We start from the raw sequence: 26,271 nt of genomic DNA on the forward strand, positions 1-26,271 counted from the left end.
TCTCCCTTTAGGCCAGGTGAGTGTAAGGACATGAAAACAAGAGCTGGGATGACGGCAGATCTGTGTGTCTACATAGTAAAGTCAGGCCAGGGCTACCCCAAGAACCTTCCATGACTGGTTCTTGCCTTGTACCTGATACTGCTTTTCAACGACGTACAGGAAGGCTCCCGGTTCGAATCCCGTAAATGCCAAAAAGGAACTCTGCTCTGTTGGGCCCTTGAGCATGGCCCTTAACCTGCAATTATGGAGCGCTTTGAGTAGTGAGAAAAGCGCTATATAAATGCAAAGAATTAGGAAGTCATTGTAGCATGGTGAATAAAGTGTTAAATCTTAGACCAAATATTTGCTCAAATAATCCCCACCTTTCATCCAACGGTAAAAAATATTTATAACAACTGCAATGAATGTTAATGTTGTAAAACACGGCCAACTATAGTAATATTTAAATGAGTTCTGAAAATAAATGTTATGATAAATGAGATTTTACAGCACAATAACCATGTAACCATATTACACCCTAACCGAGACATTTTAGAATTCTTGTCTCACACCCAACACAGACATCGAGGGCTGCACTAGCGGCAGGTATTTTAAACAGAGGACTCTTTTGCTGATATTTACTATAATTTTCTAGCTCATCTTTTAGTACTTACAGACCTTTATTTAACCTCTTTATTCCATTAAAGAGTTAATCCATAGCCTACTGTAACAAAATCAGACAGAAGACAGGAGCCAATTGAGGTGGGGTTGCCAGTCCACTGCACAAAACTCTAATGCAGACATGTTCATATTCACTACTACCATGCCCATTTAGCAACACCGATTGTCTTAACCTTCTTATATCGGGATTGGCAAAGAAAATGGACTATCCATCGAAAAACCACACGAAATAGGCAAAAGTCACACAGACACTGAATGACATTTGAACTCGCATTCCTAGGAGGCAGCATCCTTAACTACTGTGCCACTATACCAATATGATGTAAATCTGAGAAATGAGAACAGATTCATTTCTTAAAGATTTATATACATTTTAATAGCTAACACTCAGAGAAAATAAGCAATGGAAAACAGCACAGCACTCTTAGCTTTCTGATGTCTCATACCAGGTTAACTGACAACTGCTAACCCAACTAAGATGCATATTTTAGGGAGGGGGATGCAGGAAATCACACGCACCCCCCACAATCTCACGCCTGTAGAGAACATACCAACTCTGCACAGGCTTGGACTGAAACTCGAGTTCCTACAGTGAAATAAGTTACCCAACACAAAGTGCCTGCCATGCAGTCCCTACTTAGATTTATGAGAAAGAAAGCAAATGTACTGAATATTTAATAACCCTTTGTGAAAGATGCCCCAGACACAAACAGACACGACACCAGATGTCCACAACACACACGGTTTATTTTCGTTTCCTCTTCATAACACAGCACATACACAGTGCCCAAAGACTCCTTCCACTCCTTTCTCTTTTTATTGCCTTTTCTTCACTGCCTCCACTCCTCTCCTGCAAGCTCTGTCCTCTTCCAACTGACTCCGGCCCCCGGAGTAACGACTGCTGGCTCCTTTTATAACACCCCCGGAAGTGCTCCAGGTGCTCATTGACCTACTTCTGGATGTGGCAGAAAACCCGCCCAAGAGGGCTCAGCAGTTGTTGCAGCACTCCCTGGTGGCACCCTCGGATCCCGACGGGGCTGTAACCAACTCCAACTCCCATGAAGCCCTACGGGAGTCAGAGGCACCACTGCAACCCAGCGGGGCTGCCATCCAGCGCCCCAGGGGAGGTATTGTGCAGCCCATGTCTGTTCCCCCGGATCATATACAGAAGCGGCGTCCTGGCCATCTGCCACACCTTTTAAAAAATAACTTATGCTCGCAAAATATACTTTTTGTTCATTTCTATATAAGTTACTGTAAAACCAAATAACACACACAGAACACAGTGTGGCTCTTCAAGTTTCATCAGCCATTCTTAAACACAGAGAAGAGAATCAAGTAAACTGGATTGAGTGGAAACCCACCACATACCACCTTTGAAACTTTTACATACTCTGTAATGAACTAAAGTGCCTCACTGTATCTGTCCAGTGTATAACAGCGTTTGGTACAATGTCGTTTTCCTTTATCAAGTTACAAGCTGACTGCTATCACTTCTGCTTAAAAAAACAAACACACTACTGTGGGCTTACTCTCATGCTTGGGTTGCTAATGTCAAAGTCCACAAAAATGACACTCAACTCTCAAATGACCTGTGCAGTTGCCTAATTATCTGATTCTTGGAGGTATTTTTCATAGTTCTCTTCACAAGCTCTGATACAATCAATGAAGTAGTTTTGGTTAGAAATGGCCATCAAGAGGTCAGTCTGAACAAGGTTAACATTGTAGAACTCGGAAGTTGGGGCTGTACGTGTCTGGTGACTTTCTTTATCAATAAACACCTGTAAAAGAGAGGAGAAAATAAAAAACTTATAGAAACACTCAAAGTGAACTACAGACTGGGCACCAAATATCAGGTACTCACAAGTATACTTTAATAAAGATATTTGTGTTTTTAGAGTTTTAAAAACAAGGCAAGAATTTCATTTGCAAAAACAGAAAATCTCAAAATTCTTTTTTTATACTCCAGTGAAACGATAGAAGGTTAATTCACACAGTGAGTCGCTTTAACAGCCATCTTATGATTTTTGTCCAGTTACTTTCCCAGACCAGAAGGCCTTAAAATGCCCACAATTAATTATTCCTTGAATATGTAACCCACTGATTTTAAAAAGACAAAACACGTGTTTGCGCTTAAACATCAAACCAGCACTTAATTCTTCATTATGTCATTTAAAATGTTTTCAGAGCGAGGCAAGGGTCTAAAAAGTCACCTCACTAAAAGCATGCAATAAATACATTAAATATACACTAAGCAGACACTAAAAGCATACATCAACCAGTAATAATGTTCTAACGTTAAAACTGAGTCTTAGGAGAAGTGATAAACTGCCATTTTACTGTCTAAATTGTCTTTTGTTTTATTAGCAAGAGTACTTATATGTGATGCTCAGTCAGCATAGAAATCAAGTCATCCAGTTATTCACACTATATATTAGTAAATAAGGCAATGGGAAACAGGAAAGCTTGTTCCAGGAGCATTCAAAAACTACACTGCCATGAGCATATGGAGGGCATATTTACTAGGAATATTTTTTTAAATGACTTTATATTACAAAAGGATGAAGTTATTTTGAAGAAAATCGAAACAGTTTTTAATCACAAAAATTGGCATAGAAGACTTTCTTGTCTTCTTAGAGGGTCACAGCCGAAGGACTGTCAAAACACTAGGCCTATTAAAGCCCACTGAGGCATTCCTTGTGTGATTTTTGGGCTGTGCAAGAAATACATTGTTGTTGTTGCTGTAGTGACAGACAACCAATGGTCACCTTCCACCTCTTGAGCCATAATCACTGCTATTAACGTGCCCAGCGGAATTCTATACTAGCCGAGGGAGTTCATTTTTGTGCAGCTTCTCTTTGGCAAATGAGACAATGGGATTCAAGCCAAGAACAGCACACAGATTTCAAGCCCTCCAGTTACTGTATGTAAATATTCAGAAGGTAAGACCCTGGGAAACAGAACATAACTGCTTACACACTATATAGTTTGACACTGTATACCAATAAAATTCCTTTTATTTTTCTTTTTTTAATTACATTTTTTGTGCATCACAGTTCTCCAGTATCTTGAAATTCTCTCATTGCTAGATATATTCGTGGTAAAAGTCCAGCATTGCACATACAGTGTATAAATAAATATATACTGTATATACACACACACAGAATATGACATCAGAGAAATCAGTATTAATTATTATTTTATTATTACTATTTGCATCATTATTATACTTTCTACACTTTTGACTTTCCACATTTTACACTAGAAAGAGTTAATAAATATAGAATTTTTCAAACCAAAAAGTGCAACGCATTTTACATGTTTTTTCGAGAAACAATGTAACGCTAAGGAGGTTAAGCAGGCTAGAGAATGTTAAGTTAATGTGCACTACTCTAACACCAGAGGATATGTGCAGATTTTAATTTATTTAAAAATCACAGAGTCTTCAGAGTGAATGAGCCAAAAAGGGAAAAGCTGATTAACTGACCTTTGGATTGACAATTGTATCTTCATCATTCAGTCGAATATTATCATCAATAAAAATGTGCTGTACATCAGGATCATAGGGGTCAATCCAAACTGGCTTACCCCCCAAACTTGAAAAGCTATTGCGCACCCACCTGTAGGAAAAAAGGAAGTTGTAGTTATGTGTGCAACAAAGACAACATTTGAGTATGCAGACTTGCACCCGTGGTGATAGAAAAGTATTAATACATTTTTAAATTGAGTCTCCTGCCATTTTACTAATTACCAAAGCACAAGCAAGTTCTTTGTTAAATAAAGATTAAAATCTGTCAATTTACCGAAACCCTTACACAGTTTAGTGACGTAGGGAGCAGCCTGGCACTCATTGCTACCAAGACAGATTTCTGCCTGCAGTACAATTTAGTTGTATAAATGCGACTCTTCAATTCCACCCGGGGGAGTAAATGCTAACATTAATTTTATTTTAATTTTTTTCATTTTTATTACTATTTAATTTAATATTGTTTCTTTGTATCAGTATACTGCTGCTGGATTATGTGAATTTCCCCTTGGGATTAATAAAGTATCTATCTATCTATCTATCTATCTATCTATCTATCTATCTATCTATCTATCTAAGGTAAAAAACAAAAACAGAAGGCTGCATGGATACAAGTTGCATGTTAACATGTGTGTGTGTGAATCAAAGGTTAAATACTTTCAGATGATCCATGATGGCTCACTAACATACTCAAAACCTTAGATATCTGAGAAGAGTCCAGATATCTGCATTTTTGCTCAACAACTTTGATGGGTGCACAGTGGAGGGCATTCTCAAAGAAAAGAACATTACTGGCTCACAGTGCTCTTCTGTCCAATACATATAAAGAAATGTTGAGCAAAGAGTATTAAACATCTCAGCCATCCTGCATAGTCTCTTTTCTCCGTTCTGGCCAACAGTTCAAGGATCATTAGCACTTCATTAGATTTAGGGATGGCTTTTTATGATCTGGATATTAGACTACTCAATAGCCATTACTACTTGCAACTGCATGAATGTTTCTTGTATATGTCATCTGATGTTGCATTTCATATATTGTGTTGTATTTACTGCGTATTTTTGACATGGAATGTTAGGGAAATACTATTTTGTATGAATTGCAAAGTATTTCTGACGAACTTCCTATTTAACTAAGCCATTCTGTACCATCTGTACTAAGCACATTACCTAGGCAATGATGAGATAATGGTAATTAATGCTTATTTTGTTCTCAAATAAGAATTTATATATACAGTAAGATACAGCAAAAGATGATCCACTGTGGCAACCCCTAACGAGAGCAGATGAAAGAAGAAGGTATAAGAAGCTCCTCTTTAGATATAGATGTGCATCAACATGACATAGGTGTGTTAAAAGATCATACCATTTATCTGTATGCTTATCTGTGCAATCTAATGTACTTCTTAACTCTGTTATGACAATTAAGCAAACTTACTTAAGAATGCTGCTTTGTTATGTTCCTCATCAGGTTGAACTGACTGTTGCACATGGCAGACTCCCTCAAGGTTGTTGTAATAAAGGATCTCCAGCAGGTGGAGCCATTTGTAATAGCAGTCTTGTTTTTCTTTGTATTTTTATTTTTCATTTGCTTTAATTGTAATTAATATGACGTAAATAGTTGTATCTGGTGTGTTATCTTAATCTGTTCGATCTGTAGAAGGCCACTGTAATGTTCTGGTTTTGGAAAATAAATTAGAAACAGCAATCTCAACTATTCTAAAGATACTAATTTCCTTGACAGGTACTACTGTCACTTGTTTGTGGGAGATATGTAAGTCAGAATTTCATTGCACTATACATATATGGCAATAAAATATGAAATCGAACTTGTTACATGTGGACAACAAAAGGCTATATTTGAAGAATTAAATATTTCCGACTCCAAATTTTTAAAAATGCAACACAAAAATACACATTTCCATCTACTGTATCTATTTCTAATCAATCTATAGAAAATATATCTAGCATGTATGAAAACACTATTGCTAAAAAACAATCATGTCTTCAGAGAAGTAACTAATGAAATCAACACCTAAGCCAATTTTCCTAATAAGTCAGTGAGCCACCATAAACTGCTCCATCTGTTTCAATGAACCCTGGCATAAATTCTACACAAATCTCAACAGGAACTGGATGAACGCTATGACATTCTCCCTTGAGAAACTTCACCATCTGATGTATTGGTAATGTTAGTAGAAAATTTTCTGAGATCTTGGTCTAGAATTTCCATTTTGATGTGCACCATGCTGCAATGGACTGGCCCAGGTTTGTTCCTAACTTGAGCCCTATGCTAGTTGGGATGGGCTCCAGCAGACCCCCGCGACCCTGTTCAGGACTAGGTGGATTAGGAAATGACTGACTGAACACACTTGCACTTGTTGACTTCAAATGAATAAAATGAATGATTGGCTTGATCAAGTGAAATTTCCATACTAATTGAGATTTTTTTACCACTTTACCCAAAAATATGAACTTTATACAGTATGTAATGAGATAATCATACACCACAACTGGACCACTGTATTTCTCGGTGAGAGTTTCATGACAGGCTGTTTTAATGAAACCTCCACTCAACTTAGATTAATATTTGTAATCAAATGTCGGTTTCAGCTTGATTCTTGAATCAATACAGAGACTTAATTGTTACAAAGGCAGAGTATCTATTCACTAATTACATAGTGCTGCCTTGTTCATATCCAATCGCTGATTACATTACATTTAGAAATGAACTGAATACTTGTATTTCTAAGTCTCTAATTAGCCACTCTATACCATTACTGTTTTTTCAAATCTCAGATTTATACATTTTTTCCAAGAAGCAAGTATTGATATTTTTGGTTGTCGATAATGAAAGAGGCTGCCTGGCAGCACAGTGGATAGCGCTACCACCTTAAGGATCCAGTGTCCCCGAGTCTGAATCTCTCATCTGGCCATCTATGTAAGTCTGATCACATTCTCTGTGTCTCTGTGAGTGTGTGTGTGTTTTTCTGGGCATTCTGATCTTCTATCCAGATCATAAAGGAAGGAAGGAAGGATGGATGGATGGATGGATGGATGGATGGATGGATGGATGGATGGATGGATAGATAGATAGATAGATAGATAGATAGATAGATAGATAGATAGATAGATAGATAGATAGATAGATAGATAGATAGATAGATAGTCGCATAGTGTGGGGGAGGAACGATCTCCTCAGTCTGTCAGTGGAGCTTAGAAATGCAGCTTAGTTTAAGTGGCAATTCCAAACTGGTCTTGTGAAATTATGACTAAGGGTGTATAGAAGAGTAGGCCCTGCAATGGACTTGTGCCCCACCCAAATGCTTGTTCTTATCTTACACACTGAGTGCTTCCAGGATAGGTTCAAGACCTCAACAGGCTGACGAATGCTGTTAATGAAAGTGTAATTGGAAAGAAGTTTGCCAAAGAGTATTCATTTCCTTTGCACTCCAATTACAGGAGACTGCCTATGCAATGGTCTCGAATATCAAAAAAAAATATGCAGCTTTGATCCTTAAAGGATGATGTACACTTCAAGTGGAACTGCATATGGGATTCTCTTTAAGCACAACTAATGCTAAGAAAGTAAGTGAAGATGTGTGTATGTCACATCATGCCTGTTTTACCATTTTCAGGATTGGTCAAATACATTACAGACAGTCATTACTACCTTGGTGCTGCAAGCGGTTAGAAAAATTGCACAGTCATCCCATCCAACTACCGGTACTATCAAGATAGTTCCGGGTGTGTTTTAGGGGGATTTGTAACCTATCCTGGAAACACCGGACTTAAGGCAGAACTAACTGTCTTATACAGTATATAAATTAGAAGATGTATGTCTTTATAGGTTTCACAACTTGAACAATCAAAAATATTACTGTACTGTAATGATTATGGAGTGTTTCTGAATATTTATGCAGATGCCTTTATCAAAACACAATATAGATAAAATACATTTGAGTAAAATGAATGTACATGTTGAGAAGCCATAGTGAACAAAATGTTAGAACAGAATTCAACAAAATGAGTACTACAGTAACTCTGAAAGCTAGATGAAAACTGAGGTCTGGAAAGATGACAGCTACTGTAATTGACAATAATAGAGTGAGTACAGGATATCCACGAAAAGGGCAGGAAGCAGTGCTCGACAAACAGAAGTATTTTTAACAGCCACTTGTCATCTTCCTCTGAGAGCTATGCATGTCTTTTGAGCAAGAGCATCCAAAATGAAGGTACTAGCACTGTGTTTTTCCCCAACAGAAATGGCAAGACCAGTCTGAGTAGCAATACAGCTTCCCACTCCAAGTTCAAAAGATTTAAAAAAAAAAAAAAAATTTCTAATGGTTAAGTAAAATGAAACATTTATTGGTACTTGGAACCAAATAGTGCTCACTCTTCATAAAAGTCTATTTAATACTTTCCTGTAAAAAATATCACATTAATGACCTCATTGCAAGCGTTCTGTAATTAATATGGGATTGTACAGGCATAGCCTAGAAGCTGTAATATAGATTTAAAGGTAATGAAAACAAATACATATTTTGTAATATCAAACCTTCAAATCTTAATTATTTGCTGAAGTCATCACACAGACTTTGAAGTGGCAGCCATAAAACACTACAGTGCTGTGCCACCCTACTTAATTAACCACTTAAGTCCGAATCCTACTTTTACACCCGAAACTGAGCTTCTATTAAATATATTACTGCTGATTGACTTACACAGCCATGCAACAATTGTGCACTGGTTTTCTGCAGCTTGCTTTATTCCACTTAGCGTCGATAAGCCAGGAGGAGCTGGAGCTCGCTACAGGTAGTTTAAGTACTGAAATGGTGCAGTACACTCAATATGTTTAATATGAAACTTTGAATCCCTACTGCCGCCATAGCATATCAGCTTTTATTTCCCTCAAAGCCCTATGGGAACACCTTTGAATGCACTGCCTGTAAAATTTAGAAATCAATAAGCTGGTGAGATGGTAGGCACAATTCACACATGGTAGACAGACTGAGCTATGTTTCTATACTGTTGCACATGATAAAACTCTCTTTTCAATAAAATAAAATAAAATAATGTATGCTAATTTCTGTTTTGAACCATACATTTTTGCATGCCATTTATAGGACAAACGCTGGATTTAGAGAATCATCCCTCTATACTATTTCCTTCCCTAAGAATAGCCCCTTTTTAAAACATGAATGCACATTTCACCAAGAGTTCACTTTTTCAAGAATGGCTGCATAAATTAATCTAACAGTACCCACCAATCAAAATGATCTTGAAATCCTCCAATCCCTTGCAGAGAACTGAAATACTGGTACAACCTCCTGTCATCTCCCCTTGAAATAATTTTATCATCTCCTCTCGTAAGTTTCACATTATTCTTGCCACAGCGTATGCGACCAGGAGTTAGAGTTAAAGATATCTGAAAAAAAGAGAGACCGGAAGGTCAGTAAGCTATGGAGCTTTTTAAATAGCTTTAAATATGATTTAACTCTTAAGCGTCATGCTCAAACAGAAAACATACCCTTAACTACAGAATACACACAGCTTATTCCATTTTAAGCCATCCTATGTAACTGTGTTGTGCACTATCAAGCTGAGTTTGCCTTGTAATTATTTTGAACTATCAAGAACTAATATGATATTTAAGAAAAGCAGAAACAGTTAATCACGGTGTTAGTGATATACTTTACTACTCAGACGTTCAGCAGCAAATTTGCCGTTTATGTTTGACCACAGATAGCACACATGCAGATAATTGGGGGAAAAAGACAACTCAGCAAGAGCTCCTTATGCACTGTCTGGAAGGCACACACATAAGTCTCGGAACACATACAAATCGGTTTACGACCAAAAGTTCGCCAAACTTTTGCATCTATTCACGACCACAGACTCGGTATACGAACAAGCCAGTTTCCCTTTCTGTTTGTGCGTGCCGATGATTTCCGCACGTGTTCAGTCTCTCCATGTGCATTCCCTGTGCAGCGAGCGCGAGACAGAGAGAGACACACAGACACGCGCGCACGAGAGAGAGAGACACACGCGCGCGCTAGAGAGAGACGGCTGGACGCATAAGGCGGAGAAGGCAGTTAAAGAATGCACCAGGCTTGTTTTTAAAGAGACAGATCCGAGCATTGTTTTAACCTCGTTGTATTTAATGAAGACTTTTTTCCTCCACTTCACTTCTGTTTACAGCGATCGGTTCGTAACGTGCATTGTTGCAATGTTACTTTTCTTGCTGGTTTATTAAATTACGGATTTTTCAAATGTTTATTTTTTTCCCTGTGCTTAAAACTCATTAAAAAAAAAAAGTGTTTCTAGCGAGTGGTTCGTAATGCTATAGCGCGAACTCTTGCAGTGTTAGTTTTATATGTTGTTCAAGGTTTTTTCAGTGTTATTCAATGTTTTTACATTTAGTTTACTATTACGCTGTGCATTCTATGGTGTAATTAACTATATTTGTGCTTAAAAATCTTTAAAAAAAATATTTACATACAGTTTGTACGGTCTGGAACGGATTATTTGTATTTACATACAATCCTATGGGGGAAATTACTTCAGTTCATGACCAAATCGGTTTACGACCAGAGTTTTGGAATGAATTATGGTCGTGAACCGAGGTTCCACTGTAAATAATATTACAGCAGTTTACCAGGAGACACACACAACTAGTAATCTAGTATACCACAGTGAATAAATTCAAGCAGAAGATATTAACTACACTCAACAATATACTGTATAGTACGGTTCTTGGCTATCATGCTACCACAATATTTTACATAGAACATTAGTAATACAGACAGTATGGTCATGCAAAAGTTAATGATACTGCATCAAAGATTTCTGCCTGGAATTTACAACTCAATCACTGTGTGGAACTTGTACACTGTCTTTGTGGATCTGTGGGTGGATTTTCTCCATGTAATGAAGTCTCCCTGCAACATCCCTAACATTAGGTTAATCTATGCCACAAAACAGAGAATGCCTACAGTCAGTTGAAAAAGTAAGTAACCTCCATAAAATATGTTTTCCTCTTCAATATATGTGGAAATGTCAAGATTTGATCTTCATTTAAACAGTATCTACAAAGGAGGAGGAAGAGGAGGCAGTTGGGGGCATGCACTGTTGCCACACCCACCATAAGACAACACCTGGTTTGGGGCCTGAGTACAGCGGGTGACACCGGTTGACATAAAATAACAAACATCATGCCAGATTTACTTTGTGCAGTCCACTGTATAATTTAAATAACATTAATGCAACTTTCACATGTAGAAAAAGTAAGTACACCCATATATTTCTCACTACCTCAAATATCTAAAATTAGAATCAAGTGAAAATGATCAGAAAGTCATTAGAGATGATCTGGGGGGATCCTGTCTTATTTAAACCTTAAATATTTAGGTCGGTTTGCTCTTTGTTATTGATGTGCATTCTGTTTAAATAAAGATCAAATCTTAATACTGGTATGTCCATATTTTTGAAAAGCAAAAAAAAAATTCATTGGGTGAACTTAATTTTTCAAATGACTACAACTCTCCACCGAGATAAAATGATGTCCCCTCTTTACTTCATTTAATCATACAGCATATTTTCATACAAAACTAAACAAAAGCACCGTATCCTGGGATTGTTCCTGCCTTACATTCCTACAGAGATGTGCTTAAGCTGCACCGCAAACCTACCCTGGATATGTGGGTTAGGAAAATGGGTGGATGAGAAAAAAAAAAAGTCCACAATATTAAAATATTCCTAAACAATCAGCTATAACTGATTAATTTTTTAAATGCACGTTCAGGACAAGCTAAACAGCAACTGCAGTTGTATTACAGTTGTCTGCTTATATTAAATAGCTAAACAAAACACTTAATTTAAAGTAGTGTACAGATTAACATCATTTAGATATCATACTACAAATAATTAACATTTGGGGAAAATGTGTTTAACAAAATGATACCACTATCATTTAAAACAAGAGCACATTGTTTCAATGTACAGCATACATATCAATCTCAAACCTGTTTGATATAATTCAAGACGCTATACCATATCCTAGCATTACTGGGTATTAGACCAGCTCAATTTCCACTTGTGTATGCCCTCACTCATTCTTGGCCAATGGGTAATTTCAAATTACCAATGAATCTAACAAGTGTTGTTCTAATGTGAGAGGAAAATTACTGTACACCGAGAAAAACCCAAGCCAGCAAGGGGAGAACAAGCAAACTCCACATACACAGATGACAGGCATCTATTCATCTATTCAGTTATGTAAATTATGGCCACACTTACATTAGCAATGCCTGAATACTTTTTGAATCAGAGATATTTCAATAACATTTATGTATACATTGCAGCAACACACTATATACTAAGGTGCTATATAAAAAAAATGTATTACAGGGTGAGCCAAAAAGAAGTACCACATTTCAAACGATTATTCTACAAAAACACTACAAGATAAAATACATTTCATTACAACACAAGAAAGGGTTTACAAAATAGATCTTTTTCATTGTATTTTAAAAATGATGTCTTCAAGGTGGTAGCCATCATTAGCAATACACTCTGAGACGATTTCTGAATGCTCGCATGACTCACTGGGGCATTTCAAAAGGAATAGCACCGATTTCGTGGCGAATAGCGTCCTTGAGTGCTTCAAGGTTTCGAGGTTGATGTGTGTATACCTTCAACTTGAGTTAGCCCCACAAAAAGAAATCTTACCAAATGAAATCAGGTGAATGTGAAGGCCACCCGACATCGCTACGCAGGAAGTTCAACTTCCCCAAGAACATCTCCCACAAAACTTGCCAGGATCTCCGCACCATATGAGTTGTTGCTCCATCGTGTAGAATCCAGGCATCCGCCACATTCATTTCTTCCAGATGGGGACGATAAAGTTCTCTAGAATTTTAATGTAACATTCTGAAGTGATGGTGACCATTGTTCCTCCCTCCTCAAAAAAGTAAGGGCCTACAAGGCCAAATTCTGCAACGGCGCACCGAACTGTAACACGCTCACTGTGCAGGGGTATCTGATGAAGTTCACAAGGGTTGGTTTAAGCTCAATGGCAAAAGTTTTGCTTATTTACGCAACCATTGAAATTGAAATGTGCCTCGTCGCTGCACATGACAATGGCATCTCGATGAACAATTTGCAGAATGTTTGCGCACAACTCTCTACAGCTCTCCCAGTGAGTTCCTGCACTACCATCATTTTGTATGGATGGAAATTAAGGTTCTCATGCAAAATCCTCCTCAAAGACATGTTGGAAATGCCCAAGGCAGAAGCATGTTTGCGTGCAGAATGTCTAGGAGACTGCAAAATTGATGCTCTTACAGCTTGGATGTTTTCAGGCATAGTACATCACCAGGACAGCCTGGAGATTTTCTGTTCAATGTTGTACCCGTCTGTCTAAATTTAGCCACCCACGATTTGGGACGTCACCGTTAGGAGGAATGCAGGAGTGCATTCGGAAGGCACGTTGCGTAGTGATGATGGATTTGTTGTTTTTGAAGAACGCTTAGGCAGCAAAAGCACAGTGCGCACTGGACCAAGGCACGTTGCCGACTGAAAACTACAAAGCATCGCCTATGAAAGGACCCTCATCCCAACCCACTCAGCTGCCTCTACCTCACGCAATGACCTCCTTGAAAAATGCGGTACTAAATTTTGGCACATCCTGTATTAGTATTATTAAATATAAGAATGTTAGCATTAATTATATACAGAAAATAGTGTCTGATATCTAAAAATAAGCAAACCAATAAGCACCTCAGGATGTCAACTATGTTTGAATTCATAATATTTCAAAACATTGTAGTTTAACTTCCTATGCACCAGTGTTTCCCAACCTCGGTCCTGTGGCCCCCCTATGGCTGCAGGTATTTGTTCCCACCAGCTTCTGTTTTTAATTTGACTCCTGGGCTAATGAAGTGATGTGATATTTCCCAAGTTCTGTGTTTTGGGAAAAATATAGAAATTAGAAAACTAAGTTTGGTAAAAATAAGTACATAAATAAATATTACAATGTACTAAGCAGTTTTATGGGAATAATGTATTTTTTTCTTTTTAACACTATTTTTATCTTGATTTTCATTCTACTTTTCTAGGTGTTCCAATTTTTTAATTAATCCATTATTTACTAATTAGTGGGTCTGACGCTAAAGTACTTGCAGCCTTTGATTATTCAGTGTTGTTTGCCAGCATGTCTGCTCTGCTCATTTTTAATTGTCATTAATAAGATAAAACGAAGAGGAAAAACTGCATAAACAAAAAGGGCAAAATATAATGAAATCAACAAATGAGAGTTAAGCATTTAAATCTATAGCCAAAGCAGAAATATTTATAAATGTCTAAATGTAAAACTCATGCTGATGTGCTTTTCTTAATGTAGAACAAAAGAAAAATAATACCAGCTAATTAAATGAGATCAGTGCTCTCGGGTGTTGTCACTGATTAGGATTCTGGTTGGAGCAAAAACCTGCAGCCACAGTGGGCCACAGGACTGAGGTTAGGAAACACTGCTATATACCTACCATTTTAATAAATGTACACGAGCTATAGGACAAAAACTGAATGGAATCTGGATCAGCCCCGATTTTGGCTTCCCTTCACTGGCTTCCACTTCGTTTTCAAATCCATTTTAAGATCCTTGTATTTGTTTTTAAATCTTTTAATGGTTGTGCCCCACTTTATTTGTCGGAACTGCTGCACCCTTACGTACCGTCTCGCTCTCTCAGGTCAGCAGACCAGATGCTTTGATGTGTTCCCAAGGCACGATGCAAACTCAGAGGTGATCAAGCTTTTCCAGTTGCAGCCCCAAAACTCTGGAATGATTTGCCGTTGCACGTTAGGCAGGCTCCTTCGCTAGCTGTCTTTAAATCCTATTTAAAAACACACTTTTACTCTCTGGCCTTTTAGCCCAGTATGATATGTTGGATATCTGTATTTAATCTGTATCTGTATTTTTCAACAAGATAATGCCAGACCACATTCTGCATCAATCACAACATCATGGCTGCGTAGGAGAAGGATCCGGGTACTGAAATGGCCAGTCTGCAGTCCAGATCTTTCACCTATAGAGAACATTTGGCACATCATAAAGAGGAAGGTGCGACAAAGAAGGCCCAAGACGATTGAACAGTTAGAGGCCTGTATTAGACAAGAATGGGAGAGCATTCCTATTTCTAAACTTGAGAAACTGGTCCCCTCGGTCCCCAGACGTCTGTTGAGTGTTGTAAGAAGAAGGGGAGATGCCACACAGTGGTGAAAATGGCCTTGTCCCAACTTTTTTGGGATTTGGTGACACCATGAAATTCTGAATCAACATATTTTTCCCTTAAAATGATACATTTTCTCAGTTTAAACTTTTGTTCCGTGATTTATGTTCTATTCTGAAGAAAATATTAGAAGTTGGCACCTCCACATCATTGCATTCAGTTTTTATTCACGATTTGTATAGTGTCCCAACTTTTTTGGAATCCGGTTTATTATATTAATATAATACCAAGTTTTAAATGTCAGCTTCTTGACAACCTCCTTAAATGTTTGCCAACTTTCATGAGAATTTTAATGTTCAATTCTTCTGGATGTTGCCCATGTGTAACAGAGGACATTGAGAGCCTATTAGAAATGGTATCAGGCCTCACTGTCAAAAGCACTAAAGGGATGCTGCTTCAGCAGGACCAAATGACTGCTTGTTTCTCAGCAAGGACAGTTCATGCAATGCTGAAGGTTTCCAAGTCTGAAGAGAAAGCAACTCGCAGAAGAGTGCCATTTAACACATAACAATCTTATATAAGCTTAAACCCACTGGTCCTTTTATTTGAACTGAAAGTAAAATGTTACCAATGATCCTCAAAGATAAGTCAGATTAACAGGTGGAAAGGTGATGTGTGGAGTTTGAATCCCATGCCTGGTCACTGTTTGCAAGAAGAGTGCAATTCTCTTGGTTTCCTCCTAAATTTTGTGTTCCCACATTCCTAAAAACATGTAGGCTGGATTACATAGGAGGCAGTGGAGCCCACCGACCCGATGCTAGCTGGAATTTTTAGTTTTCTACTGCTCTGCCGTGAACTGGCCATTCATTCATTGATAATGTCAATGGTCTGCTATTGTTAGGTTCAATTTATATTAAAGCAGTTTGGATTTTTTTTCGGTGCATTTAATCAAATCGGTGACTCCATGTGTATTCATTATGTAATTAGTATTTGATAGTTTTTAACTGCATATATCTGTGAACGTTTTATAGCACTCTTTAAGCCTGCCCTCAGTGAAGAGCACTAGAGTATACAAAAATAAACTTATTTACCTGACAATTCTAAGTCCTGTGTGAGTCTGGTTATGTGCACGAGTACGCCTTGTGATGGACTGCCTTGCCTTACCTTGCACCCAGGATAGGCAACGGGCCCACATGACCCTGAAAAGGTTTTAACAAAGTTAGCTGAGTCAGATAAACAATTAACTAGACATTTTACTTACATGTGATGCTTGAATATCACAGAATAGTGGATGGCCCCCTTCCTTCAACACCTTCTGCATTGAAACTAAGACACGTGGCAAATCTGTGCCAAAAGTTCTGAACAGGATGGCAAACTCTCTGTGCTGCAAGCTCAATGCCTGTAGCAGATGGAAGAAAGCAGGCAGAATCCAGTGATATACCTTGCCATCTTCTGCACTTACAGCCAGCACCTTGTCCTCTTCACCATGCCACTCCAGCAGTGACAGATGATACTCAAGAATTCTCCTGAAGCGTACACCATCAGCAGACTCGGTGAAAGCTGGCACACGCCCGAATTGGTAGTAGTAAGAAACTGCCCCTGGGCATGGTGGAAGGAGAGAAGGTAAATCGCTCAGCCACTCCCATCTGCCTTTTGAAAAAGAAAAAAAAAAAAAACAATTTTAAACAAAAGCTCACTTTAAAATAAAACAAATGTTTGACTAGACTAATTTTAAATGTAACCAGCTAGAGAGCTACTGTATGAACACACTAATTACAAAGGACATCATTTCAATTCATGCCACTTCTAAGTCTAATTTACTTTCACTCCTTTCTAATTGTTCTGAATTATCATGCATCTGACCAATAATTTCACTGGGTTTTACCTATACTAGTCTAAATTGTCCTGCTTGATATTAAATAAAAGCCACTCAAAGCTTTAAAAACCATAAAAAAAAAAAGCTTTCAAAAATCTGTGTCCAAATTAACATAATGAAATGATCACAGAGCCAGCACTACTAGCAGTAACACACATGAATCTGTTCGTCATTTCATAGCAATTACGCAGTTTTCTGGTTTTGAATGCTAGAGGGGTCAGTGATGGGTAGCCATATGATAAACGTACTATACATCTACATGACTTCATCCATTCATCAATATTCAGACCCACTTCATTCAATGAATGAGTGCATAAGGCACAAGGCAAAAAAGTCAGTCATAAATGGTCTATCAGTTCATCAGAGGCCATACACATTCACACTGTCACAAATGACTCTTGTAGGGGCAAACGTAGACTTGCCAATCCACCAAACACCTTTGGACTGTAAAAGAAAACAAGTGTAACCGTAGAAAAATGTAAATGGATAAGTGCAGAACATACCAGCTCCATACAAACGATGACCATGACAGAATTCAAAACCAGGACTGCCAAGAAGTAGGCTTAGGGAACACCCACTGTACCACCGTGCTGGCCTACACCATTTGTTTTTTTACACGATAATTCCAACAAGCCTCTTTTAATATTATTAACCTTTTTATTGTCTTTTTATAGCTCAGTTGATAACAGTTATATCTGTTAACAACATTTACTTCATGTAGGGTGGAAAAAATGTTCTCTTTAAACAACACTGGCACTCTAGGTAATTAAGCTTATCTAACTCTCACCTCTAAAACATGAGCTTAGATCCTCCATTTCACTACTGTCCATAAATGCATCAGTTCATGGCCTCTTTACGAAAGAAAGAGACTGCATACCTGCTCAGAGTACAAAAAATGTCCAGCTACCCATCCATTTTCTTAAAATGCTTAGTCCAATACTGGATTTCAAGGTGCTAATGTCTTTTACATCAGCACTGTATACAAAGCAGGGATCAACCATGGATAGATCACTAGTGCATCACAGGACATAGTCACTCATGTTGGCTAGTATGTAAAGCTTTGTAACCTAATTCTCATATCTTCAGGATGAGTGAACACCTAGAAAAACTCTGAATGTGAGAAGAAGGTACAAACTAAGTGCAGAAAGGGGCCAGGCCTTCAATCCAATTGGGCTTCCAGCAGGACTAAAATGATGCACCAAGGAGTGATAAGGCCTGAAGGAACGGTAGAGGGAAAATACAGGTACAAAGATAAAATGAGGGAGAGAAACACGCAGGACCAGCAGAGACACAGTTCAGAAGAAAGGGCACCACTAGAAGGTCGTTCACCCTGTTAGTGAGTCAAAGGCAAGTAATGGAGAAGGAAGAAGAGAGAAGTGTGAGCTGGGAGAAAAGTTACAATGTTCCTCCAGGATGGTAGAGGACAAGCTAACCTTAAAGTTGCTAGAGATGGCGGAGAGGCCGAGATCTCCGGGATATTCTCAGGCAGCACATAGTGCCAAGTTACCCTTTTATTATTGGCTGGCATATATTGTGCAATTTTTAGAAATTGTGGTCAAGTGACTACTCAATAAAACTTAACAGAATACAGCTATACTATTATAATCAACTCTTAACGGCACATATTATAATAAATACTACAATGATGCCACTATTGGTACGTTTAGTTAATACTTCTAACTTTGGACCTAAATACATGAAGAGTCGTGAAATTAAATGATATTCACAAAAAATAACAACCAAGGTTTAATAAATATAATCAATTCCACCCGCAAATTAAATATCTGCTTTACCCGAAATCCCCACTCTATCGAGGTGACTGGAAACAATATGTAGTCAACTAAGTGAAGAAAAGAAACTCCTTACACCAGGAAGGCTTGGCAATACTGGAGCTACACTGGACATAAATAAGGAGCAGCATACAATATAAGGTAAACCAAAGCATGCTGCCTCTCTGGATTTAAATCTAAATTTGTGAACTTCTTTATTACTGGTACAGTACATCACCCACTTACCAAAACTACCACAAAGCACTCTTGTCAGTCACACCTTCTGTTGCTTGTCTACCCTTCCTTGCCCAAATGTTCCACAAAATACTAAACTTAACGGGCCACTGTTGTATGATGGTTTTATGTCGCTTTTAAACCACTGCTGTCTTCTAGGGATGAAGTACACCTATGACATCTTAGACTCCTTAAACCACCATTTCCTACTAGAAAAGTGCCATTGTGGGTGGTTAGTGGCAACTGTATGGACACAATTTGAGACAGACTGACCAGCTCTGAAGTTGGTCCATAGGCAAGAGAGAAACGTATGGCCTGAAGGAAACATGCAGTGCTCCCTCAGAACATTAAAGGCAACTGCTACTGATGTCAGACCCTTCCAGTAGAGAGTAGAGACAAACTGAAACTATAGAGAGTTGGCATTACAATTACCAGTACTGATCCATGTGGACAAAGTTAATTTTATAATCAAGAAAAAATGAAAACTATAATATAGAGCTAAACTATAATATAGAGCTACATCTCAGTTTTGGGTACTGGCAGATTTGACTTACCTACTGCAGCAGCAAATATTAATAAAACATCTTTTAGCATTTGGACTGCAGTTCACACAATTGCTGAAAGAACACGTACCTTCTTTGTCCAATCTGCCCCATGTGACGGTGGACAAAAAGTAGTCCAGAGCCTTCACTGTGTCTTGCTTTGTGGCAGCATCAGAGACCACGATAGTGTTATTTAAATCAAAGTGTAAGACAAGCTTTCTTCTTTTAGGTTCTGCTATTTCTCTGGTAGGTGAACAGTTGAGTTCTTTGTGTCTTGTTGAACTGGAGGAAGGCCCACAATCTTGGCAGGAGTCGCTGTGTTTTCTCTTACAGCGCTCAGTGTGCTGCTCTGGTGGATTAAGCTGGAGAATGGGACCAGTGGCTAAACTCGACATATTGCCACACAGATAATCACTGAAGTCAGTCTGCTTTCATCGATGTGTGCAGAGGCAAATGATGTTCACACACTGGTCTGCTTGGTGGCAGTAAACAAAAATGCTTAAAATGTTCAGTTTCCCCATACAAAAATGGGCAGCAGCCATTGTTCACCTTTCAAACAAGTGCAATAATGCACTCTGCTGACTCAACAGCTTAAAATATTAGATGCTACAAAAGGGTCCAATGGAAAAGCAGTAATGACAATTTGAGGAACGTGACCTGTAAAGAAGCGCAAGCATATTTTACCAGTTGGAAAAAAAACATCCTGACATCTCCACAAACAATAATGGCAAGCTGCTGTAAAATGATTCTTAGAGAAATAAATCGTTTAGCAAAAAAGGTCAAAAGAATCACAAATAATGACACAGAGTTAAACTTTTTTTTTTATCATTTTCAATGTATAATCTTAAATATGCAAAAACTGGGCAAGTTTTTCTATGAGTTGATTCAAGACATGCATTTCTGAAAACTACTGTAATAAGCATACATAATTCTTAAGGCCTGAAAGTTGAGCACCGGAAAGGGCACAATGATAGAAATCAACTGTAGTAAGTCAAAGCTTAAAATAAATAATAAAAAATATATAATTTGAACCCCCCTCCCCTCCCAGTTAGGTTTCTACCTTGGAATCAACACATTTTTTGGACAGTCTCCGGTCCCCAAAATCTAATGCTAGATAAAGTGGGCACATTTAATGGGGGAATTAATGCACCGTATTCTACAATCATTTTTTGAATCGGTTAATGATTTTTTTTTTAATCAAAATGGTCAATGAGAGTTAAACATAGGTAAAAGCATTACAAAATCCATCCATCTGTCCACCGTCCTAACCCTGCTTATCCGGGAAAGGGTCATGGTGTGGATGAAGCCTATCCCAGCAACAATTGGGAACAACGCCTGGAGAGGGCACCAGTCCATCGGAGGGTAAACACACACACTCGAGCCAATTTAGCACTGCCATTTAACCTAGCCAGCATGTCTTTGCACTGTGAAAGGAAACCCACTCAGACATGGGGAGCACTTGCAAACTCCATACAGGAAACACTCAGGACGCAAACCCTGGTCTCCTTACTGTGAGGCAGTAGTGGTGCCACGCCACCTCACATTACTGGGCACTTTAGCATGACTGTTACAAATATGCTTTCCTTTCCTAAACAATCCAATGCATTTAAATAAAGCACAGCATCAAATTGAATGTAAACCAGTAATTACTCCAAAGGTGGTTAAAGATCTAAGCAAAGTGCTGAAGTTTTGTTTTTTTCTTTTTTTCACTCTCTCTTAGGTCTTACCCTCGCCTAGTGGTGTAGTGTTAACGCATTCTCAGCACTGCAGTGCGGATCAAGCGGATTTGGAAACAAGAGGGACTGGGGAATTGATCTGATCTACGAAAGGACACTGCTTAAAAGAAAGAAAGAAAAAAAAAAACAAAAAACAAAAAACAAGAATGTTGGTTGCACTTTTAAATATCTAAACACTTATTCTGTTTAACACTTATTGTATGATTACTTGTGTTTTACTTTTGACACTATGCTATTATGTTGTCATGCCTGGTAATGATTTATAGCTGCATTTTTGCTGTTTCTGCACTAGTGGGATTAACTGCAAGATATAACTAAAATAAATTGAACGGAAACAAATTCATTTCATGCAGCTAACACTTGGCTTGATGAATTCTGCATTTTACCATTTTTATTACAAAACCACAAAAGGAGCAATAAATAACATCTGACTTCAATGTTTTTGTCTAATCCTCCCTTACATAAAATTCAAACCTTGATAATTTAGTATTGTTAATTGTTTTTATTACACACTCTCCATGTGGTATTTACCTCACGTTTCATTTTCTTACTTTCAGGCATTTTCTCTTTATTAAATGATCAGTTGAGACTCTAGATGACTCAAAGGTTTCTTTTATTATTACCAAGGGAGCTCAGCACAGTTTCCCCAAGCAGATTTTAGGCTAAACCTGAGAAAGAAGTGATGTATTTATAACTCTTGGACATCCTATGACATGTGACTGATCAGAATAGAACTTTTACTAAAGGATGCTTCATCTTTCATTACTTTGTTATATCAGTCTGCCAAAGAATTCTGGTATACTTGATCAATTCCAGAATATGAGCTTAGCACTGAAGAGACTACACTTTAGTTTATAATGTGAAATGTTAACATTAGTGTAAAAATGTCTCCTTTGCTTCCATGCACATATTCCACTCGAATGTGCTGGACTTCTTTCAGCGTAATATACATTGCTTTGGCAGTATGGTGGTTTCTCCACCCCAGTAAAATCACCAGCTGCAATGCCTTCAGTATGGAGGTTGCCTGTTCCTCCCATAGGTTTCCACTGAAAGGCCACTAAAAGTTAACACAATAACTGTGCTCTCCAGTCAAATGTTATCGTTACCAAATCTATGGTTGTTTCCTAATTTGCTCCAACTCATCTTAACAATGAAGTAGAAAGAGTCGATTCAGGAAATGCATGGATATAAATTGCTTTGTAGAGCTAAAGAACGACCCAGTAACTTGCACTGGCAAATAAATGCATGCTAAATAAATGATTGGCTTAGTTGGCCAATGTACTAACTTCACAAATCATTACTGATCATTTTTCAAATCTTTTAAAGATTACAAAAAGGTAAAAGTAATTTCTAAGCCAAGATGGTAAATTTGTTGATGAATATGTAACTCATGCTACAGTCATCTATCGTGGCATTTTTTTTGTCAAACTAATTACATCTATTAAATAAGATCAAAAATACATGCGTAAGTAATCAGAAAAACAGCAAGCAGTTTAAAAACCGAGGGTGGTGATGAAAAGTAAAAACAAAAAAAAAAAAAGGGAGCGGCTATGGCCGCCTTTAGCACACGTACTGTACAGCAGACGCTGTTTCTAACCAAGTCTCTTTCTTCTACAGGACAGACTGCTTGGTCGTAATCGGGCAGCAGAAAGGGTCCTTCCACCTGGACAGCTCTATCTACCACATCAACATGTTACAGCTGGCTAGAGCTACCAACGTGTCATCTGTCCTCATTCTGTTAGATCTATCCACTGCGGAGTGGGCGAAGTGGTGGCTCTGAAGCTAGGGACAGGGAGGCCATTGCACTGGCAATCGGAAGGCTGCTGTTTCGGATCCTGTAAATGCCAAAAGTGACTCTACTTCATTGGGCCCTTGAGCAAGGCTCTTAACCGGCAATTGCTCTGTCCTGGGAATGACGTTAATCTGCATCCAGCCCTGCATGTAGGCCCTCCAACCTGTAGGGAAAAACCTGGGGGTTGGTGGCACAGTACGGATGTGGTGCTGAGGTGTCACCAGTTGCATGGCCGCACTTGGGTCTTAATCTGGGATCCCGAGTTGGTTTGTCATGTGGTGGGTGCGGCAATGCACTGTATCAGTGCATGCTCCTAACCTCTCTGTCTGCTGCTTTCGAAATGGTCAACCAATAGACCCTCCTTGCTGCCCTCTCTGACGTTGGCATCACTGGGAATGCCCTCATGTGGTTGGAATCTCTTGGGCAGATCTTACCATATGTGTCCTGGTGTGGAGAAATGTCAAGGGTGCCCCAAGGATTGGTGCTGGGCCCTCTCCTCTTCTCTCCATACATTTCCTCACTAGCCTGTGTCGCATGGCTTTTCTTATCAGTGGTATGCCGATGATATGGAGCTGTACTTGTCGCTCCCTCCAGAGGAGCACTTGGTACCAGTTAGGATCTCTGCATGTCTCACTGATACTATAACCCGAATGAAGGAATACCATCTCCAGCTCAATGTGGCAACGACAGGCCTTCTTGTTATCCTAGCTTGCCTGTCTATTCAGCACCCATCTCTGTTCCGCATGGCTTATTACTGCTAACACCAACCATGACTGGACACAACCTTGGGGTGATGGTTGATGACCGCCTGTCCTTCAGGTACCATGTTTTTCTGGTCTCTTGGTATTGCAGATGTACTCTATACAACATCCACAAGATCAGATCATATCTGAGTATGCAGCACAATTTCTGGTCCAGGCTTTGATCTTGTCTCTGCTACCAGGAGTACCAAGATGTGCTACCAAGCTGCTGCACAGGATTCAAAATGCAGCGGCACGTCTGGTGTTCAATCAGCCATGACAGGCACATGTCACTACTCTTTCCTGATCGCTATTGGCAGCACGGTTTAAGTTCAGATCCTGATGCTTGCCTACAGACCTGTCAATGGGGTGCAGCTAAATATATATGGGGAAACTGGTGAGGTCCTACGCATTTTCTTGACCACTCAGGTTATATCAATTCTGCATGGCATTACATCTCAATCCAGTCTCTTTTCATAAGTAGCTCCCGACTGTTGAAACAAGCTTACAACCTCCATTTAAAATTCTGACTCCCGGATTGTGCGTAAAAAGCATCTGAAGACTTTCTAGTTTGATTAATTTTGTCTAACTGACATTATCTTTTGTAAACTAGGAATTGTAACTCGGGCGGCACGGTGGCGCAGTGGTAGCGCTGCTGCCTCGCAGTTAGGAGGCCCGGGTTCGCTTCCCGGGTCCTCCCTGCGTGGAGTTTGCATGTTCTCCCCGTGTCTGCGTGGGTTTCCTCCGGGCGCTCCGGTTTCCTCCCACAATCCAAAGACATGCAGGTTAGGTGGATTGGCGATTCTCAATTGGCCCTAGTGTGTGCTTGGTGTGTGGGTGTGTTTGTCCTGCGGTGGGTTGGCACCCTGCCCAGGATTGGTTCCTGCCTTGTGCCCTGTGTTGGCTGGGATTGGCTCCAGCAGACCCCCGTGACCCTGTATTCGGATTCAGCGGGTTAGAAAATGGATGGATGGATGGAATTGTAACTCGCTTCTATTTTATTCGGAGCTCTTCGCTTGCGTTGATCAATTTTGCAATCTTCTCCTCTTGCACTTGTTCCCAAACAATCCCACAAACGGATGTTTGCTCGATTATGCCAACCTCTCTTTGTAAGTCGCTTTGGTTAAAGGCGTATGCTAAGCAAATAAATATAAAAACAAGCAAGCGTTTTTGCCAGACTGACAGTTCGAGCTTAGTGCGCCATCTGCCGGTCACAGTGCAATACGGCAGCTCGGTGAATTCAGCAGCGTGAGGTGTGCTGCGGCTCTCATTGCCTTTGTTGTACATGTACTTAAAACTGTGAGATTTGCTGGCTCTCCGGAAATAGTTCGTCTGATCGCGGAGTGAATTTCGGGGTAGCAGTTTCTAACGAGATTTCCGAGTCTAAATAACACATTCACACTCCAGTTCTTTGGAGTTCTATCGTAACGTCCGTTCGTTTACTCGTCCTTTAGTTAATGACGTTCACTGGGGAGCGAGTATAAAGTATTACCGATGCAGCTAATTTTTTCGTTTCTGCAGTAATCAGATTCACAATTCCTTAATTAAACATGCCAAATAAGGTCCCAATGGCTTTAACAACATGTCAGAAACACACGTTTCAGTTCCTTACTTGGTTAAACCTGAAAATAAGATCACGAATCACATACAGTCCTGTAGCTTCTACCTGCCCATACATAGCACGATACGCACATTGAACTCTAACAGAAAAAAGCAAATGTCTAAATACACAGGGTAACGTACTAACCGGTATGTGAATAAATTCAATGGCTACAAAAGGGGGCGCACGTGGCTTCACCAACGGGGCGGGATAAACCTCTGTGGATGCTTGCTGTTGACAAAACGTGATTAAAATTTCCAGCAGTGTGGAAGTAATGTAAAATCTACTTAAAAAGCTCCATCTATCGCAGGGCGCCGGCTTAAAGTCACTCCATTGAATGAGGTCATAAAGAGAAACAACCTGAAACTCCGCGTCAAGGAAAAGCAAGACTAAGAACAATGCCTATAACTGCGGTCAACGTTACGACGAACTGAGTGGCGACCCCTAACGACGTCTTCCAGAATGACAAGACCCCTCATTCTCGTACTAGTTGACACCAACACTTACTTAGTCATCTATTTTGTTATGGAGTTAGTGTCGGGCTGCGTCAGTAAAGGAAAAAAAAATAATG

At 39.1% G+C, this 26,271-nt stretch overlaps 1 protein-coding gene across 2 annotated transcripts; it reads right to left on the reverse strand.

The window, feature by feature from the left end:
* Window positions 1-1,388: 1,388 nt before the first annotated feature.
* Window positions 1,389-26,059, reverse strand: si:dkey-32e6.3. Of its 2 annotated transcripts, none has more exons than XM_039771037.1 (6): window positions 25,848-26,059; window positions 19,924-20,489; window positions 16,853-17,061; window positions 9,451-9,611; window positions 4,148-4,280; window positions 1,389-2,441 (listed from the first exon to the last, which is right to left on the reverse strand). In XM_039771037.1, exons 2-6 carry the CDS (start codon window positions 20,225-20,227, stop codon window positions 2,265-2,267), a joined length of 984 nt encoding a protein of 327 aa, XP_039626971.1. In that variant the 5' UTR covers window positions 20,228-20,489; window positions 25,848-26,059; the 3' UTR covers window positions 1,389-2,264. The 2 variants fall into 2 exon arrangements, with proteins under 2 accessions (XP_039626971.1, XP_039626970.1); XM_039771036.1 differs by having other exon boundaries at window positions 16,673-17,061.
* Between the last annotated feature and the right edge of the window lie 212 nt (window positions 26,060-26,271).

This window comes from Polypterus senegalus, chromosome 12 (assembly GCF_016835505.1).
Source record: "Polypterus senegalus isolate Bchr_013 chromosome 12, ASM1683550v1, whole genome shotgun sequence".
NCBI classification, from domain to species: Eukaryota; Metazoa; Chordata; class Cladistia; order Polypteriformes; family Polypteridae; genus Polypterus; species Polypterus senegalus.